The sequence below is a fragment of the Quercus suber genome, unplaced genomic scaffold (assembly GCF_002906115.3).
Source record: "Quercus suber isolate HL8 unplaced genomic scaffold, Cork oak 2.0 scaffold_41, whole genome shotgun sequence".
NCBI classification, from domain to species: Eukaryota; Viridiplantae; Streptophyta; class Magnoliopsida; order Fagales; family Fagaceae; genus Quercus; species Quercus suber.
The window spans coordinates 1,812,703-1,832,943 of NW_027069506.1; the positions used below are offsets into that span (position 1 = coordinate 1,812,703).

General features: G+C 34.1%; 1 protein-coding gene across 1 annotated transcript; it reads left to right on the plus strand.

The window, feature by feature from the left end:
• Nucleotides 1–9,585: 9,585 nt before the first annotated feature.
• LOC111985498 (cysteine-rich receptor-like protein kinase 10) lies at nucleotides 9,586–15,920 on the plus strand. The gene is given in 9 exon segments (XM_065771259.1): nucleotides 9,586–10,337; nucleotides 13,409–13,466; nucleotides 13,469–13,562; nucleotides 13,993–14,091; nucleotides 14,094–14,119; nucleotides 14,244–14,472; nucleotides 14,514–14,823; nucleotides 15,021–15,171; nucleotides 15,317–15,920. Coding segments are annotated over 9 exon segments (2,070 nt in total). The 3' UTR covers nucleotides 15,668–15,920.
• The last annotated feature ends 4,321 nt before the right edge of the window (nucleotides 15,921–20,241 follow it).

Below are 20,241 nucleotides of genomic sequence, written 5' to 3' on the forward strand. Positions count from 1 at the left end.
TCCTGAATTTGTCCTCTGTTTCAGCTACGCCGATGTCATAGCCTTCCTGTTCAGCTTTGTCTTTTTCTTTTTCAGTCTCAGCCTTTGCTGTTTCCGCCTCAACTTTTGCATTTTCAGCCTGGTCTCTGAGCCTCTGGGCTTCCTCCAATTGTTTCTTCGGATTTGATATCTGTTCCTGGGAAGTTGCCAGCTGGTCAGTAGCGTCGCGCAGACGCTTCCTCTGATCCTCAGCCTGCCTCTGAGTGTTCTCCAAAGTTGACTTAGCACTCTTCCGAGCGTGTTCTTCCTCGGCTAACTTCTTCTTCAGCTGCACATTGCTTTGTTTAGCAATGGTGAGTGTTTGCACAGCTGTGGCCCGCATCTTCCTCTCATCATCTAGTTGCTGGCCATAAGAATTAGTTATTTCCTCCATCCTGAAAGTGGCTTGGATGGCCTAGAGGAAAGGGAGTTAGAGATGCAATAAATAAAGTTGTATGTAGGACATTTATAATTAAAGAAACAGAGTAAGAAATGTATCATACCATGCCTAAATATCTTTTAGCATTTAGGAAAACCTCGTTCTTCCTTATGCCTCTCAGCTCTGTCATGTCCTTGGGAAGTAAGAGGGTTTCCTCTAGGGCTGAGGCGACGTGGCACCCAATTCCGCCGTTGAAATTCCTAAGTGATGCATCCTCCCTTAGGGACTCACTGTCGAGCATGGGTGTGGGGAGCCAAGCCTCGGGCTCCAAGGACTGAGTGGTGGTCCTTCCCGTAACTTGTTGAGGTCCATGGCTAACCTTTTGCTACTTCACAGCTTGTTGAGTCTCATCTTCAAGAGTCGGACAGGACCTCCCGGCTTCTACCACTTCCTTATCTTTCGAATCCCTCCTCCTCTTTGGATCAATAGGTTCGATCACAGGTGGTGGGGATGGTTGATGAGGGGGAAGAGGAGATTTGGGAGGAGGGGGAAGTTTGGATTGAGTTGACTTCCCCGGCGCACCCTTTCCAGGCTGGCCTTCGATCACGTCCATCAAACTCCTCTGACTCTTTCTCTGGATGCCCATTTCATCAAAAACTACCTCAAGAGACGGGGGTTGGTTGAATACTTTGAATTCGTACGTAGAATCCAACAGTTCTACGACCCCCTTTGAAGTTTCTTCTTCTTCTTCTTCTTCTCTTTCTTCTTCCTCTCTTCCTTCCTGAGGAATAGGGCGCGACGAAGAAGCCCTCGCAGAAGGTGTGGCCACGTGTAGCGGTTCGGTAAAAAGAGTCCTTTTAGGGATCGGAAGCCCTCAGGAACAATAAATCCTTCAAAAGCTATACTGATACGGTGAAGCCGAGGATCCTTAGCCTTTATCACACACTTGGGAGCTTGAAATGCTGTGGAGATAGGCTTATACCTGAGGATGATGTGTGCTGCTTTAAGTTGGCCATCAGATAGGTTCACATACACCTCGGATTGCAAGAGTCTATCCAAACTCTCCCTGTTGACTAGTCCGAATTGAGGTCTGGAAGCGCGTTTATCTGCAAGGTCATTAAAATAGGAAAAAAACTGTGTTAGAAACAAAAATAATTTGAACTAAAGAGTACAATCCAAACTATATAGGCTTATTGCCAAAAACCCCACTTGGTTTTCCCTCTCTAGTCAGACAATGTAGACCGTCATGCCACTCCCCAGAAAAGATTAAAAAGTCATCTTTTAAGCCCTTATTCGATGTAGGGAGACATTGGATTAACCTGACTTCAGGGTGCCTAGACTTGAGATAGTAACCCTGACCCTTTTGATGATTAAGATTATACAACCAATTCACATCATGATGGGTCAGGCCTAGGTTCATCTTCTCGTTTAGGACTTCTATACTCCCTAACACCTTAAACATATTAGGGGCACACTGTGTGGGAGATAATCTAAAGAATCTAAGATAGCTTCTAGTAAGACTACTTATAGGAATGGTCATCCCTCCCTCTACAAAGGCAATCATAGGGATGATCACTACTCCTGTCTTCTTATCATTTACCAATGTTTCTAGAGAAGCATATCTCATACCCACTGTTGGGGGAATCCCATACTTCGATCTAAATGCCTTTATATTCTCCTCGGACTCAACTAGATTTTTAAACCTACCCATTCTCTAAAAGTTATGAAGAAAAGCTAATAAAAAGGGAATGTGAACTAAGAAGGTTCAAGGAGACTTACAGGTTTAAAAAGGAGATCCTTGGACAGGGTTGTGGTATTTATGAACACACGATGAGGCAAAAGAAAGTGACAGGTTCAATGGATGTGCCCTGTGATAATATGATTGTTGTAATTGGAAGGAAAGTTGATTTGAAAAGCTATTTATAGTGGCGTAGAAATTGTAAGTGGGAAAAATCCCGCTCATAAATATTGAAAACCCTCCACCGTTAGATTAGCATCTTGCTGTTGAACGTGGGGGACAGAGAGGCCGCCATAATTTAATAATGGCATGCTCCTGAATCCAAAACGTCAGAAGTGCACCTTGGGCAGGTAGAAAGGTGTTCTAGAGATTAGGAAAAGGAGATGACGGCAAGATATCAAAATCTCCCTTCTACCGAGGTGACAAAAAGCGAGATTTTGAAGGACTAATGTGGGGCCAGCTATACAAGGAGGTATTGGTAAGTTTGTAGAAATTGGGCCTGTGGCCCAGTGGCCCAATCCGAGGATAGCAATCCGTCCGAGGATGATTTAATAAGGGCATGGTACGAATAATATAAGAAGAAGAGCTGAGGATTGCAAATGAAAATTCAAAATGTGTTCGAGGAGAAGGTTCACATGGGAACGATAGTCCGAGGTAGATGCAACTATCTTGTTACCCTGGATAGTCCACAAGGTTGTATTGTAATTGAGAAACGGATATGGGATAGTGGAGGCAACAAATATCTTCTGACGCTGCTACCTCCACATTAAATGCTTCCCAGCTAACTCTCTAGTCGCATTAATGTGGAGGTGATGCCTGAACAATGATCAAGCAGCCTTATGGTTGCTAGTTGGAGATTCTAGGGGTGGGTAGATGGGATAGAAAGGAGTTCCCAGGATAGAACCTACACGTGTATGGTGAAAGCAAGGGGAGGAACGTGGTATATAACGTGAAAGGGGATGACATTATAGAGGACTTCTAGCTGTACAAGAAGAAAGGGCTTTTCCTATTGAATAGAGTTAGTTGTTTTGCCCACTCTCTAAAAATTGATTGTTTGGGCTTGTTGGACCACTTCTCCTTCTTATTTTTGAAGGCTTTTCCAAATTGAGTCCATACAATGATAAATGTAAATTATTAACCTTAAAAAAAAAAAAAAAAAACAAACAAACAAACATAAAAGAGTCTCTAAGCACGCGTGTGAATATAGCAACTCTAAATTATGATAAATGTAAATTATTAACCTTTAAAAAAAAAAAAATAGAAGAGCCTAAATTATTTATTTTATATATTATCTATTATATATATATATATTAATAGGTAAAACTTAAAGAAAATCCAATTAGATTCTACAATTGAAGTCTAATTTTGCGTTATATGTCCTAAATTATTTATTTTTAGAAAGAGTTTTATTTCTTAATTTTGGAGTTAAATGTTGGACCACATCATAAATATCCATAAAAAACCAAAGAGTCTAGAACCAAAGAGTCTAAAATTAATGAATATAAATTAATTTTAAAAAATGGACAATTTACATTTTCTACCTAATAATATTCTTACAAGACTTTTTAAAGAGTTAAAAAAATATATAAAAAGGACTATCAATAATATTTAAATTATACTATATATACTACTATATATACTAATGCATAGTATATGTACACTAATGCATTGTATATGTATTATTTATGGGTGTCACATAACTTATATAAAAAGTTTGTGTTAATAAAGTTACACATGGGTGATTTTTTTAATTGTCGTATAGTGGGTTAAAAGAAAATAGCCCCAAGCTAAATGATGGAGCTAATCTTTTTATCTAATACCCATAATTTATTGTAAAGTTATAGAGGTGGGGCAGTTGTTTTTAATACTTTTTTTTTATAAAGTTTTGGGAGCTAATTATTCAATAGAAACTATGATTTGAACTAAAACTTTACATCCATGAGGTCTTGGTTTCTGATTGTAATTATCCAATCTGTATGAGACTGGAGTCTATACGTACTTGAGAGCATAGATAGGTGCTTGAAGAACTCAATTTTAGAATGCATGCAATTATTTGGTGTATATGAGATGAGGGTACCCTCGAGATAATAGTCAGATGATTTTGGAGAACTCTATTTTATATATACACAATAGAGAATTAGTGATAGCATGGATTACTATGATTTATAACGGTAGGATTTACTTGGTCGCAATTTAAATTATAAGTTTAAATTAAATGTAAAAGCTGAGTCTAAAGATGATATTGTTTTAACAAAATTTTAAGAAGTTAAGTAAAATTAATGAAGAAATTTCTCTCTTTTTGTAAGTGCTCATGCTGTGATACATTTTATGAAGTTCTCATCGCCATTAAGGGGTTATTTATTCAACAACTTTTCCATTGCCGTTAGTCATATTCCTTTTGTTTTAGCAATCCATTTAGTTATATTCAATTGGTATTTTATAAGTTGACAAACACTTTGCCCAAATTAGTATGTACTTGGTATAAAATGGATTAATTGAGGTTACCCCTTGTTTGCAGGCTTGCAGCTAATGTCAAGTTCTGCTGATCCATAGCAAAGTCATGATGACCTCAAAAGAATTTGCTCCAAGTCTTAATCATAAAGTGTAGAAGTGTAAAAAGATCACCTTGCCAATGACAGCAGTAGTGTTTTAAGCAGCATCTAGGGAGTCTGTTCTTTGACGAATTTCATGGCTCGCACTAGCCATTCCTGCAATTCCACCAGCAATGTCACTTATGTGGCCATAAGCATCAATTGGAAGACCAGTGGCAATACACGATAGTGCTGAGCATTCTCAAAGTAGACAGAAATTCCATACATAGCAGCAAAGCTAAAGCTCACATAAATGGCAATGGCAATGTCAAATATGGGAAAGACGACAGATTTGTATCCCAGAGCCAATCCAAAATTTACATTTATTGCAGCACCGATCCTACAAAAATCTGCCACTTCCTTCACTGGACTGCAATATTTTGAACATGGTTATAAGCATCACATTTATAAGTTGATGGGTACATTACATACAAATATACACAAAAGCGTTTCTTCTATGAGACGTTGCACAATATTTTGCACAATGAAAATTTCCTCATATTGAAAATTTGTTAGGATTGTTGATGCCATCTCTTTGACAGTCATGAATTGAAGAACATGTCACAATGTGATGAAGGAATCACAGTCCACAAGTAATCTACATGTTATTTACTTTTAACAAGAAAGTTTCATCGAAAATTTAACAATTTTGGTATTTCATCATGATTCTGAACCACTATGGGTCGACCTCTAGGCAAGTCCAATTCTAAGGAATAAGTTGGGAATGCTTCAATTTCAAAATTATACCTTTTCTTGAACCCAATTTTGAGAGGTTCCCAGTATTAATAGTTTTTGTTGGCAAATGCAATTATAGAATGCCAAAGGCAGAAAAACTTGATCCAAATATCAACACATGGCAATGTATCAATATTCAGATCATTTGATGCAGTATAGAAGACCAGAAGAAGGTCTAAGCATTAGTAACCTGAAGAAGAAAACTCACTTGTAAGCATTGCTAGCTAATATACTCTATAGTGTATCCAACAAAAAATCCAGCCTACAAGCCAATTGCAACACAGAAGAAAAGGTGCCTGTATTAACATATCTTTTAATGAATGAGACAAAAATCTCTTGAGGAATAAACCAGCTCTGCCGAAAGATAGAAGAAAGAGAGTTTTCAAAGTAAACTGCAAGAAAGAAACATTAGAGTAGAAACATGGTTATCATTCACTAAAATTACTCTTTTGCATGCTGTAATCCTTTCAGATTATAAAGTAGAAAGGTATTTCATTTCTGTATTGGGACCAAGACTTTAATCACCAGGACCACGACCTGACGGAAACCACCTTATTAGGCGATAAACAATGTTTTGTTTTGTTATAATTATCGACTTCAACTTCACGTTGTTCCAAAGTGTAACCCGGAAGATCTGTTTACGTTATCGATTACTGTGAAATTGCGCATTAATTCTTGTTTTCAATTTTTTTTTTCTTTTTTGCTGTGTTCTGTTCTCATTTCCTTTTCCTTTGGACTGTTTGACTGAAAATTTTTAGAATAGATAACTGCATGGATTGTGGGGTTCAAACAGGAAAAGTTATTTACTTACGAAACAATCTAATGAGATCATCATTCCACAATATTTTAAATTCATATAGATGAAATCTATACATGTTGTCAGAGAAATGTTTTATAAAACTGTCTTATCGAGTGGTACTTTTTTTTTTTTTTTTTTTGTGTGTGTGTGTGTGTGCGCGCGTGTGTGTGTATTAGACCTAAGAAAAAAAACAAAAACAAAAGGAAAAATCCAAAATTCTTATATTTTTGATAAATTTAAACCTTATATATTTAATTGTGTCAATAAAAAAAAAATTGTAAAAAAAGTCTTATAACTCAATTTGCACCTCTTTGAGAATATCTAGGGTTCAAATCATTCTCTACCATTGTTATATCTAGCAAATTATATATATATACACACACACAGAGGGACGATGGGGGGCAATGGCCTCCTCCCCTAATTTTTTTTTTTAAATTATAATATATACTAGGCATTAATTTTAGCAGTTTTATTCTATAAAATTACACTCTGCCTCCTTAATTAATAATACCATTAATTCTTTTAAGAGTGATGTTATAGTAAAAAAAATTCTACGATATTTTTGCAAACTCTTGAGGTAGCAAATTCTTATTAGTTCGCATCTAAACCCACTACTAACACCATTTGTGAAAAAAAATAAAATAAAATAAAATAAATAAATAAATAAAATTGTAGCCCTAGCATTTTCTTCTTTTTAAAGACCATAAAAGTCTATAAATTTAAAATTAAAACAAGATATACAAGCCCAAAAAAATTAGTCCAACAGTAAACAGTACCAATAGTAAAACTAAAAAAAAAAAAAAAAAAAAAATATTTAAGTTAAATCAACCAATTTTAGTTAAAACAAACAACATGACCTTTTCAAAAATTTCAAACAAAATAATTTTCCTTAACCAACAACATGCATCAAAATCAGGAAAAAAATTAAAATAAAATAAAATAAAATAATAAACACCTCAATGGCTAAGCTACCGTACACAGCCAGTAGCAAAGTCGCCCCCTAACTACAAATCTTGACTCCATCCCTATATGTATATATATATATATATACACACATTTTCATTCCTATAATAATCAAAATTCTCGTCTATTTGCAAAATAAATCTAACATCAATCACACACACACACACACAAACCGTTTTACTCAACTTATATAGCTCTATTTTATATACTTGTATTGCCAAATTTTTTGGCTACATCTCCTTCATTTTCCATAAACTCAAAAAATTACATTTGGGTCTTACTCAAAACCACCATCCAAACCACCCCACTTCAAGACCACCCAGAGGCTTCACCAAAGCCCTACAAAAAAAAAAAGAAAAAAAAAAAGAAAAAAAAAAAAAGAAAAAGCTTTCTCACAACTCTAATGGAAGCCACACAACACTTTGTTATCAATCGTTCAAAGAAGACACATACTTCATCTCCAAACTCAAGTCCTCAGAGAAAAAAGCTCTCCATGAACTCAAAGACAAGCTTGTAGCTTCTGAAGCCTCTGATTCATCCATGTGGGGTGTTCCTCTATTGGGTAGTGATGAAAAAACCGATGTGATACTGTTAAAGTTTCTAAGGGCTAGCATGGGCGGCACCATGTATAGTTCAGGTGGTTTAGATGAACCCTCTGAGCTAGCAATTTTTCTTTTTTATATAATATATTTTGTTTTTTTATTTTCCCTCCTAAATAAAAATTTGAACACTCTGATTCTAAATTTTTTTTAAACCCACTTGAAATAAGTTTAATTATGGTTATCTTAACAATATTTTGATCTTTTTAAGTACAAAAAAAAACACCTAACAACAATCCAATTTTATCTAAAATCTGGGAGAAATAGTAAGCCCAACAACAAAGTAAATTTTTTTTTTTTCATTTAAAATTGTTTTGAAAAGCCCATTTAGATCTTAATAAATTTGAAATAAACTAATGGAAAATTCATAGTTTACATTGTACTATCATTGTAATATCTACATAGTTTCTAAACAAATGTGTACAATATTGTATAGTTTTTGCAAATGTGTATAGTATAATTATCTATAATATAAATCTCACATTAATAGTACAACGTAAACATATAATCGTCATAAACTAATAAATAAAAGTATTTTAAGAAGTAATAATTAAAATTCACTTAACAAGAACAATTAACATGTTCATTATATTAAGAAAAAATATGTCAAATGAACCTACAATTTATTTTTATTCTATTACTAGTACGTACTATAGACAAATTTGTAATAAAAAAGTCATTTAGACCGCAAGATTCATATTTTACTTAAGATGTATCTTCTTATTGACTCTCCTAGGAAAAAATCCTAGAGCCGCCACTGAGGGCTAGAGATTTCAGTGTCTCTGACTCACTCAACATGTTGCTCAAGTGCTTAGCTTGGAGGGAAGAGTTTGGAGTAGATAGTGTGGTTGAAGAGGAACTTGGGTTTAAGGAACTAGAGGGTATGGTGGCTTATATGCATTGTTATGATAGAGAAGGACACCCTGTGTGTTATAATGCTTATGGGGTTTTTAGAGACAAGGAAATGTACGAGAGGATTTTTGGTGATGATGAGAAGCTTCAGAAATTTTTGAGGTGGAGGGTTCAAGTGCTTGAGAGAGGGATTAATCTTAGGGCAGAAATGTCGTGTGCATTTGCATGCATAAGTGTCAATTCCTGCTAAAAGAGAATCGCCCTACCATTCTACAACTACATTTGTTCCATTTCACTACTTAATTACCCATGCACTACGTACTTTCTTGATTTGTATTGTAATCTCTCTCTCTCTCTCTCTCTCTCTCTCTCTCAAGAATGAATATATATGGCAATGCCCATCTTGTTTCATGTATTGAATTTTTGTGTGGTTATAGATCAATGAATTATTGATAGGTGGAAGGAGGATGAGATAAGGAAATAGAGTCACGCACCTAATTACGCATTTTATTTGTCTATACAGTTTCAATAATTACGCTTGGAAGAGAATAATCATGTAAAAATGTTGTAAAATTGTTTGTAATTCTAATATTTTCAGTTATGAAATTGGATACTGATTTTGGTGTCTCAAGAGTTTTTCAAAACAAAATCCGTGAATTCAACATGGCACACGAAGGAAATCGCCTTTTTTTTATTTCAATTTTTTCCAACCACTATTCACTCACGTCTTCGCCAACCATATATTATTCGGTTCAAAGCTTTGAATTGGTCATAAAATTATAAAAGTTTCCGACGCATTAGTCAATGGAAAAAGTAGATACATGCATGAGAGTATAGAGCAGGAATGATATATTATTGCAAGACTAAAATAAAATGCTTCCAACCTACAACTAAAGAGGAACAATATGAAAATGGGCTGTTCAAGACTACTATTTTTCATGTATGTTGCTCTCATTCAGCTTGTTATTCCCACATCTGCCCAGTACTGTTATAACACTGGTAACTACACCAGTAACAGTACCTACAAGGCAAACTTCAATAGTCTCTTGGCCTCCACAATTAACGACACCAAATTTGATTATGGGTTTTTCAATTTGTCTACTGGTGAATCTCCCGATAAGGTATACGCGATTGCACTTTGCAGAGGAGACACTTCGCCCAGCGAATGCCGGAGTTGTATCAACGGGATAAGAAACGACCTATTACGGTCTTGTCCAAACCAAAAGGAGGCTATCATTTGGGGTGAAACATGTTCACTTCGATACTCTTTCAGATCCATATTTAATATTATGGAAGCTCGCCCTTTAATAATAGCTGCCAACACAGCAAACTTCTCAGACGTAGAAGGTTTCAACGACGGGCTAAGACCCTTGTTAGATAGCCTAAGAAACCGTGCTGCATCAGGGAATTCTACTCACAAGTTTGCTCTGAAGAGTGTGGCTGCCCCAAAGTTCCAAACCATATATTCACTTGTGGAGTGCACTCCTGATTTGAGCGAGCTGGATTGTAGCAGTTGCCTCCAGCGGCTTCAGGATTATATTCCACTATGTTGTGATGGAAAGCAGGGACTGAAATTTGTAACACCCAGCTGTGATTTAAGGTATGAGATATACCCATTTTATGCCTCTTTAGCTGAGCCACCACCATCGTCGCCTCCACCATTGTTAGAGATATATATTAGTTATATTAGCCCAATGTAATTGGCCCAATCTCATTCCTGCTTGTACTAGTAGTCTAAGGTTTAGTCGCCTATATATACTCATGTTATGGTTCATTATAACATAGGTTATTGTATTATACTCTTATACAATAAAGATGTAGCCCTTAAGGGATTCCTCCGTGGATGTAGGCTAACAAGGCTGAATCACGTAACTCTCGTGTTCTCGATGTTCCTATTCTATGCTTCTCCTTCCGCATCCACTTTAGCATACACAACATGGTATAACACATCGCGTTTGCTAATAATATATTCTACATGGTATCAGAGCTAAACTTCGCTCTTGGCATCAAACAAACATCTCTAGCAAGCAAAGAAGAATCTCAAGTACACACCACCATCAGAAGTCACACATGCTTGTCTGTTGGATTTAGACTCCACGGCATCTCACAGCCTGGGTCCAAGATCCACAAACTCAAGCAAACCTGTGACATCAATATCAGATCTATGCAAATCAAGGCTTCCCCTGACGAAATCAACCTACATACGTGCTCCTCGGCCTCCCATGAGGAAAACCCAAAAGTTCGATCACCCGAAACCAAGCCATGCGCCACCACGCGCTGAAGTTGGCTCTGGAAAATCACCCACGCACCGCCACAAATCTCGAATCTCGAATAGCATTGTACTACACATGCCGCCCATACGGCCTCCCTGTTCACCGATCTACAAAACTTGAGATTCCTGGCTGTAATTTGACCATGCACGTGCCCTCACGCGCCTCTAGGATTTCGAGCTTCTCCTCCACGCACCGATGAATATCACACTCTCCTTCCACGCGCCGGAAACTGCTACTGATGTCATTTGACGTCACCGAATGACGTCATCACTCCACGTCAGTAGCCACGCAGCACGTCCACATCAGCCCTAGTTCACATCAGCGACACGTCATAGGATGACATTAGCGGCTTCGCTACCCGATCCGTGACCCGAACCTAAAACCTGGAACTGACCCGGACCAGTATCGTTGACTTTGACTTTTTACGTTGACCTTTGACCAAAAGGAAAAATTTCTGAAAAGGCCTATCTTACTCAATTTTTCACGTATATTCCAATTTTGGACTCCGTTTCTTCATTTGATGCTCCGAAATTGGTCAATTGGCACATTCTTCATTGTGGTTTCTTTAAAAGCATTCTTTAAGGCATCTCCAAGTGATCTTCTCATGCTTATCCAACCTCAAATCTTCATCAAGCTTCTACCTTGAGTTTGAGGGAGGGTGTTAGAAATATATATTAGTCATATTAGCCCAATGTAATCGGCCCAAGCCTATTCCTGTTTGTACTAGTAGTCTAGGCTTTAGTCGCTTATATATACTCATGTTAGGGTTTATTATAATATAGGTTATTGTACTACACTCTTATACAATAAAGATGTAGCCCTTAAGGGATTCCTCCGTGGATGTAGGCCGACAAGGCTGAACCACGTAACCCTCGTGTTCTCGATATTCCTATTCTATGCTTCATGCCTACATCTACACCAGCAATGGCACTGATATGTTTCATGACTTAGAACTTATAAGTTGACTTATCTTGTTGGTTTAATTATTTATTTGTACGTGTTTTCGGTGGAATTGTTAATATGATTTTTTTTTTGTTTGTAGAAACACATAATAGAGCAAAGTTGTATTATTGAAATGTTTGTGTTTGTGTGTGTGTGTGTGTTTTTTTTTTTTTTTTTTTTTTTTTTTTTTTTAATTATGGTTGAAAACAACTTATTTTCATAGAACATTTAAATAATATATTGCCTGAAGGTAAATTCTATTTTCAGATTCAAGAGGAACAAAAAAATTGAAACGCCATATTAATTACAAAAAAAAAAAAAAAAAATTATGTTCTGAACACAGTTTTCGAAATAGTATACGTTTAGACCACACAAGTGAACAAGCCTTTTGATCCTTGATTGTAATAGCTAGGAGGGTACGTAAAAAAAAAAAAAAAAGCGAGAGTATATTGGTAAATTGCCAATCAACAATTGCTTACTGAAATAAATATGAATTTAGGATGAAATTATTAGAAGTTTAGGATACAAAGAAGAAAAGTTTAATTCAAACGATTAGTTGAGTAGCTTCCGGTTTTGAATATATCCGAATTAGTTCTTACTTTTCACTGGCTATCTATGATTCTGAGATTACATCCTCTCTAAATATTCAGCATGGATTAATTTGTCGAGTTATTTTGAATATCACCGTATTCTTCATCTCACATGCTTTGATTGTCTCACACTAAATTCTTTGTACACATCATGTTTCACTAGCCGTTAAACTAAATTTACACATTCTTAAATGGGCAATGAGATTCTTACACGGTTCTTTGGCATTCTTTTTTTCACATATAAATCATAAATCGTGGATATTGATATAAATAAACGAGTATAAGATAATATATATTCCCCTTCTTAAAACACAAAGATAATTGACGTAAAAGTGTGGACGTTATATTTATATGTACTTCAAAAGAGGGCGAAACAATCATTTTTTTCCGATTTTTCCGAAATTAACGCAAAGAAAAGGCTTTACTTGTCTTTCCCAGGAAAGTTCAACGACGGTCACATTTGTTTATTCGGTGGAAGAAAAATGGCCTAGTAGGCGCTGCCTCCCCACTTTTCAACCCTGGTATTATGCGGTCCATATTGACAAATACTTTCTTTATGTTTATTTTATACTCAATTACCATTCAAAAGTATATATTTTCAACTATGAACAGTGAACTTCCTGGTCAACGTAGACCGAAGAAACTATATTATATTTATGGTTTGTTGGTGTCATTAACTTCGCACCACTTTTGATCTCAGAATTGAAAATATATATATATATATATTTTTTTTTTTTGAAACCCAGAATTGAATATTAGGTTGTTTCCAAAAAAGATATTTCCTCAACATTATTAAGAACGTACCACAAAATACAAATAATAAAGATGCAAAATAGTATAAAACATAAATAGAAACAACATATATATATATATATATATTTCCCTCTGTCCCGAAATTGAACACTATTGCGATGTTTTAATAAAAGCAGAATTCCGGATTTTGCAGGAAAGGAAAGTAACTCATCTCGAACTGTAATCATTGTAGTAGGACTACTATTGCTTCTATTGTTTCTGCTGTACTAATCATCTTATCAGCATCTGCATTATTTAAGAGCGAGAATCCCGTGGATAAAGTGAAAGTAAGTTTGAAATTGGTTACCTTTCCTTTTTGCTAAATGATAAGTGAATCATTACTATAAAAGCAAGAAAAATACTATCCCTACAATTTTATGTAGGGTGAATGCATTGTTTAGAGAATAAGCATATTAGTGAAAATAAGATTCGCTATTTCAGGTATTATTTCTCCCTATCATTTTAAATGAAACAAAAACATAATCTAGAGGCCATTAATTGGATATTAATCGGATTTTGTAGAAACTACCCTACTGCAAGAGTTGTACTAAACAAATACAAGAATATTACATAGAAGACATTTTTAGTTCCTCAGAATCAAGAAGAAAGGATTTCAGTAATTCGTTCTGCTACCCCTTGTTGTTTTTGTATATACATAATTGCAATTTCGATTCAGGCAATACTTTGTAATCTAACTCAGACGCATTGACTTATTCTTCAGTTGATACTGATGATCAAATTAGTGTTGTTGAATGCTTGCAATTTGACTTTGGCAAAATTAGAGTTGCTACACAGAACTTCTCTGATGCTAATAAGCTTGGAAGGGTGGATTTGGTGTTGTTTACAAGGTAATGTGACATTATCTAGTGGAAGAGTGTATCATTTTTTTTTCACATAATATGTAAATCCCAAATTTGAATTATTGATTATAATATATTATATATTCCTTTTTTTTTTTCTTTCTTTTTTCAGGGTAGGCTCCCAAATGGACAAGAAATAGCTGTGAAAAGGTTATCCAAAAATTCATCACAAGGAGAAATAGAGTTTAAGAATGAGGTCATGTTAGTTGCTAGGTTACAACACCGTCATCTTGTAAGACTCTTAGGATTCTGCTGGGAAGGAGATGAGAGGCTTTTAGTCTATGAGTTTTTGCCAAATGCAAGCCTTGACCGCTTCATATTTGGTATGGTTTCACTTCCACTTAACCTTCATATTCTCTTTGTAATAATTTCTTATTAAAATAAGTATTGTTGGGTTACAAGCACTTCTACATGTATTTATTCATTGGAAATGTAAACTTACATGAATTTGTAGATTCCATCAAACGTGCACAATTGAATTGGGAAATACGCTACAAAATTATAGGAGGTATTGCTCGAGGACTTCTTTACCTTCATGAAGATTCACAGATTCGTATCATTCATCGAGATCTCAAAGCTAGCAACATTCTACTAGATGCCTATATGAACCCCAAGATTTCTGATTTTGGAATGGCTAGATTATTTCAACTAGATCAAACTCAAGAAAATACAAATAGAATTGTGGGGACCTAGTAAGTATATATCCACCCAAATTTTTACTAATAATCACAACATTGAGCATATAATCATAGAAATAATGGGGAATTCCTAAAATATATTTTTAACCATGTCCCACAAATATGATGAAATCAAAATAAAATTTTAAAAATATGATATAAAAGTTCTATTTTCTTTCAAAGAAACTAATCTTACTTTTATTCATATTCAGCGGTTACATGCCTCCAGAGTATTTGTTACATGGTCAGTTTTCAGTGAAGTCTGATGTTTTTAGTTTTGGTGTATTGGTTTTGGAGATGGTGACTGGACAAAAAAATAATACTTTTCGTGGTGAAGACAACGGAGAAGGCCTTCTAAATTATGTGAGTTCTAATATCTTTAACTACTTTCTAACTCATTTATGTGACTGCTAATCCATATGATTACCTTATGCTACTAATTCATAGGATACCATATGTTAAAACAATATTCTCTTTGTTATTGTGTTATAACTATTTTAACATGCAGGCCTGGAAAAAATGGAAAGATGGGACTACTTCTAATCTTATAGATCCCACATTGTGTACTGATTCAACAACTGAAATAATAAAATGCATCCATATTGGGTTACTTTGCGTTCAAGAAAATATGGTTAAGAGACCAACCATGGCTTCAGTTGTTCTCATGCTTAATAGTGAATCTATGACTCTATCAATACCCTCAAGACCTGCTTTTACAATGTATAGCAACACTAGATCCAGCGTGCTCCATGTGGAGCATAAATCAGGGGTGATGGGGTCAACACAATCCAGAAGTAGCTCTGTCCAAGCCTCAGTAAATGATGTTTCAATTACTGAATTAGACCCTTGGCAGTGTTAGATGGAAGTTGTATTTAAGAAAAATGGGTTTGCAATATAATTACATGGGTTCATGATTCCTTTTTACATTTGAAGATTTTTTTCGTTTGGCTTGATAAATTTATTTGTTTAGGTTCATTCCCACATTTCCATTTCCATCATGTATCTTTTTACAAGTCATGTACGGTATAAAAAAGCAATTTTGGTTTGCCATATACTATATATTTTTATTTCACTAAAGTGATGCACAGCAATCGTGCTCATGCCCATCTAAAACGACATGTATTAAATACATGCGTCTTATAGGGCATTACTTCTTTACATAGCTAGCATTATTGAATGAATGTGGCTCCTCAGTTGTTTCCCTTGTGTAACACATGAACAACTTCAATATTTTATTGAGTATAAGTGCTTATGAGGTGTGGGAGATAAGATAAGAGTCGAAATTCAAGTTTTCAGGAATGAGTTTACACATTCACACATATATATACTTAGATTAGGCTATAATAGAATTTCTATCTTGTATTATATATATATATATATATATATCATGGAGTGGCTATACAAGTATATATGTGGTCATTGTCTCACAGCAGGATAGGGGGTTTACATGATATGAGTGTTAGGATTAGTGCCATAAAATTCTATTGTATGATACTATGTATGTTATTATATATGACATTATATATGATTTAATGTTGTGATTATTAAAGTTGCTTTATTAATATCTAAAATGATGGTAATATGAATATTTGGATATTATCATATAATCCATGAAATGCATAGTATGTGATTTATGTGAAAAGTCACGGAAGATATAAATCATAAGTTTTTTTGTAAACTCATAATTTTAGTTCGTAGTCAGTGATGAAATTAGGCATTTTATCTGCGAAAACTATAACATATCAACTAAGATTATTTGTCTTGATCATGGAAGTGGAGACTTTTAGTTGATATGTTGATATGTTTTAAGAGTTAAAACATATTGAACTGGATTGCTGTGAGATTTATTATTTTCCTAACGACTGTCAAATGAATAATAAATCTCATGACTTATATTTTCATGAACTCTTAATTCTGAGAAAATAATAGACCTGATAATGAAGTGTAGATTATTTTGATATATCAGGAGTGAGATATAAAGTAACGGTCAAAACCTCAGTATGTTGGGCAACCATATTTAGGGTTGATAGAACATATATTCTTAAGATGGAATTCATAGTCTCTAAACGGAGATACAAAATATTCCTTGAGATAAGTTTAATGGGTTTGTTATTCAGAATGTTAGGCCTAACTACTTTAGTAAATAGTTATTAAAGTATATATTTATGAAATTGGATTTCACAAACATATGATAAATAACTTAAAGGATTAAACTGGGTATTCAAGGATTAAGATGCAGTAATTTACAAAGTGGTAGTCTATATTCATGATATTGTATTACTCCAAATATTTTATGAAGGGGTTGCATGTACAATAAAGTTTTGGGATATAATTTATTAATAAAGCTTAGAGTACAATTATATTTATATAGTGGTATTAAATATAATTAATGGTAACTTTGAACTTGTCCAGAGTTGACAGAAAAGCCCAAAACCCATTGGAGCTAGTATCTTATTTGTTCCCTTTTGATCCCACTCCAAGCAACATATTAAAACCCAATTGGAAAGACTCAAAAGGCTAGCCCAATTAGATAATCAGTTATAAGAAGAGAAATATACAGAATTTGAGTAGGAACATGAAATGGTTTGTATATGAGGGTTAAACACTCTCTCATTCTCCCTTGAACAAATTCATAAAAACTGATTGAGAGACCACACTTCTTGGGCACAAGTGGAATTGGAGTGAAGATTAAAAGTATTTTCAAGAACTTTTTATTTTTAGTTTTGAAATCCATTATACCAAGGTACACTCTCTTATTTTTGAATTCTGAAATTTACATAGTACATATTATCAATTACGAATGAAGTAGATCAGTTAATTTTCCGCTGCATATGTTTTGTATGCGATACAAATATGTATTTTTCCAACCATGAGAGCCGTAAGAAATTCTCCTAGAATTGGCCGTTGTATAACTCTTGAAATTATGATTTTTCATGCAATCCAAATAATGATCCCAACGTAGATTGGCCCATCCCAATAAACAGAACACTATGTTTCTTGAAAAAACTTGTAAATCCAAAAGGAATTACTTTAATCTACAGGGAAAAAGTTTGAAATCCACCAAAAATTAGAAGATGAAAACATATTTTTCTACGTTTTATTTTTATTTTTTTATTTTTTTATATTCGAGGCTTGACACCCCCCTTCCGGGTTATAAGCATTAGTTTATAAAGAAAAATATTATTATTAAAAAATAAATTCCCCCCCCCCTCTCCCGGGTTATAAGCATTAGTTTATAAAGAAAAATATTTAAAAAAAAATTATAAAAAAAAATAAAAAAAAATACACCTAAAGAGACTCAGAAACTCTAAAGGAATTTAAATTCCGCAAAATCTAGGATAAAAGAAGGGAGATCACCACACAAAAATAAATAAATAAATAAAACTATAAGGATTCAATTTTCACTAAAATACTCTCTAAAACAAGGAATAAAAAGCAAATGACAAGTTGTGATTGGTAAAAAATAAATTGGAAAAGAGGTGAGAGAAAGGATTCTTAGGCCTCTTCCCCAATTTCTTGGAAAATGTTAAAGTTCAGCTCATCAAATCATTACTTAACTTGAAATTTTTTAACCAATACAAGATTTTTATCAAAACTTGGTCCTATATTATTTGTTGACCCTAATATTATATATTCTCTTGATGGTTGAATATATATATATATATATATATAGAACATAAGAATTTATATTCATTGAGTATAAACTTTTTGGCTACTAGCGCACGAAAGTATAACATTATTGTATGTTTTTAGACCCCTTAAAACACAACCAGATTATTCTAGTTAATTAACCAAGTTACTACTTAGTCCAAATTTCAGATCTAGGTTATCACAATCAAACAATCATATCATGTATAGTAGTAGAAATATAAACAATACAAAAATATGATCATCTAGGAAAACCAAACTAGTAAAAAACCTGGAGAGGATTTAACCTAGTTATCCTCAAGGTAAACCTGAATCCACTATAGAAAGAATTGAAGTTTTACAATAGAATTTAGACCACTAACATTCTATTGCTACCCACCAATAGAAATTTACTGACACGACCATGTGCAAGCTCCGAGACCACGGACTCCTTCTTTCTTGGATTTTTCCAGAAATACAAGCACCCCCGCTTGTGTATCTTTAAACTCTTATGGCAGCAACTGAATGATCATCAAGTTCATGAAGAAATCTCCTCTTGATAATCCTAAGCTTGTGTGAAGGAAAGCTCCTCACAGATCTCACAAGAAATTCACACAAACAGCAACATGAGCAACACCTAAAACGTGGTTAGGGTTTGCCTTATATACCTAGGGTAAAAACATAAAACTCTAAACCTTTTAGGAGTTAGGGTTGAGTTGGAAATTCTGCAGAAAAAACGCATCTGCCCGATTTTTGATTGATTGAGCCTAAACTTCGATCAATTGAGTCAGGCCGAAATGCACATTAAATTCTGCGTCAACTCGATTCCAACTTTACATAAAATAACCAACTTTGAGCAAGTCCAAAACAAAGCTAAACAACCTGTTTTGATCATGGTTTGCTAACAATACATATTAGAGTTTTAAATACATTAAATCCTAAGTCTTTAGAACCTAACAATTATAATTCAAGGGAAAGAAATTCAATTGCGTGCATCTTTTTTATTTTTTTTATGATGAATGAATTTTGTCCTCACCATTTAAAAATTCACTGAAATTGAATTCCTTCCCAACCACTAACTAAAAGCATAATGATTTAGTTTTTATAAATAAAAATATAAAATTGAACTTTTCTTTCCTCAACATAACCAAATAGTTATTAAAATCTTCTAGATGAAGTAACCAAAAATAAAATTTTAAAATATTTTTTTCATGGGATCTATAAATAGTATAAAAGAAATTATGCTTATTAACAAGTTTCTATTTAAATTTTTAATTCTTTCCTAAGATCTTTATTGAAAACGTGGCTATAATAATAGGTTGCTTCAAAGCAATATTTTATCCCTAACAATTATGCTTATAATTTCAACACAAACATGTGCATGTCAATGTTGTGGTCTAAGGCCTGTTTGGTAAAAGATTTTTAGTAGCGTGGTTTAAGTGTTATAAAAATACATGTGGATAAAAAATATTGTGGAAATATATATTGTGGTATTTAAACAAAGAAAACTGTTGTTTAAATAACGTTACCAAACAAACCCCTATACTTTGGGAAATTGACATCATTCTTTTGGCTCATAGGACGAGAAATTATTAAGTCCACTAGGAGAACCGTTGATGTGATTCTCCTTGACCTCCCAACCAATAAAATGCTCTTATTTATGCAAATGCGATATCACTTGATAATTTTTATTTTTTATTTCTTGTACTGATTAGAAAGTTCACCCACACATTTGTATAAATGACATTATTTCATTATTTGGGAGAACTATATCTACAGTCTTCCTAGTGGACCTAATAATTTCTC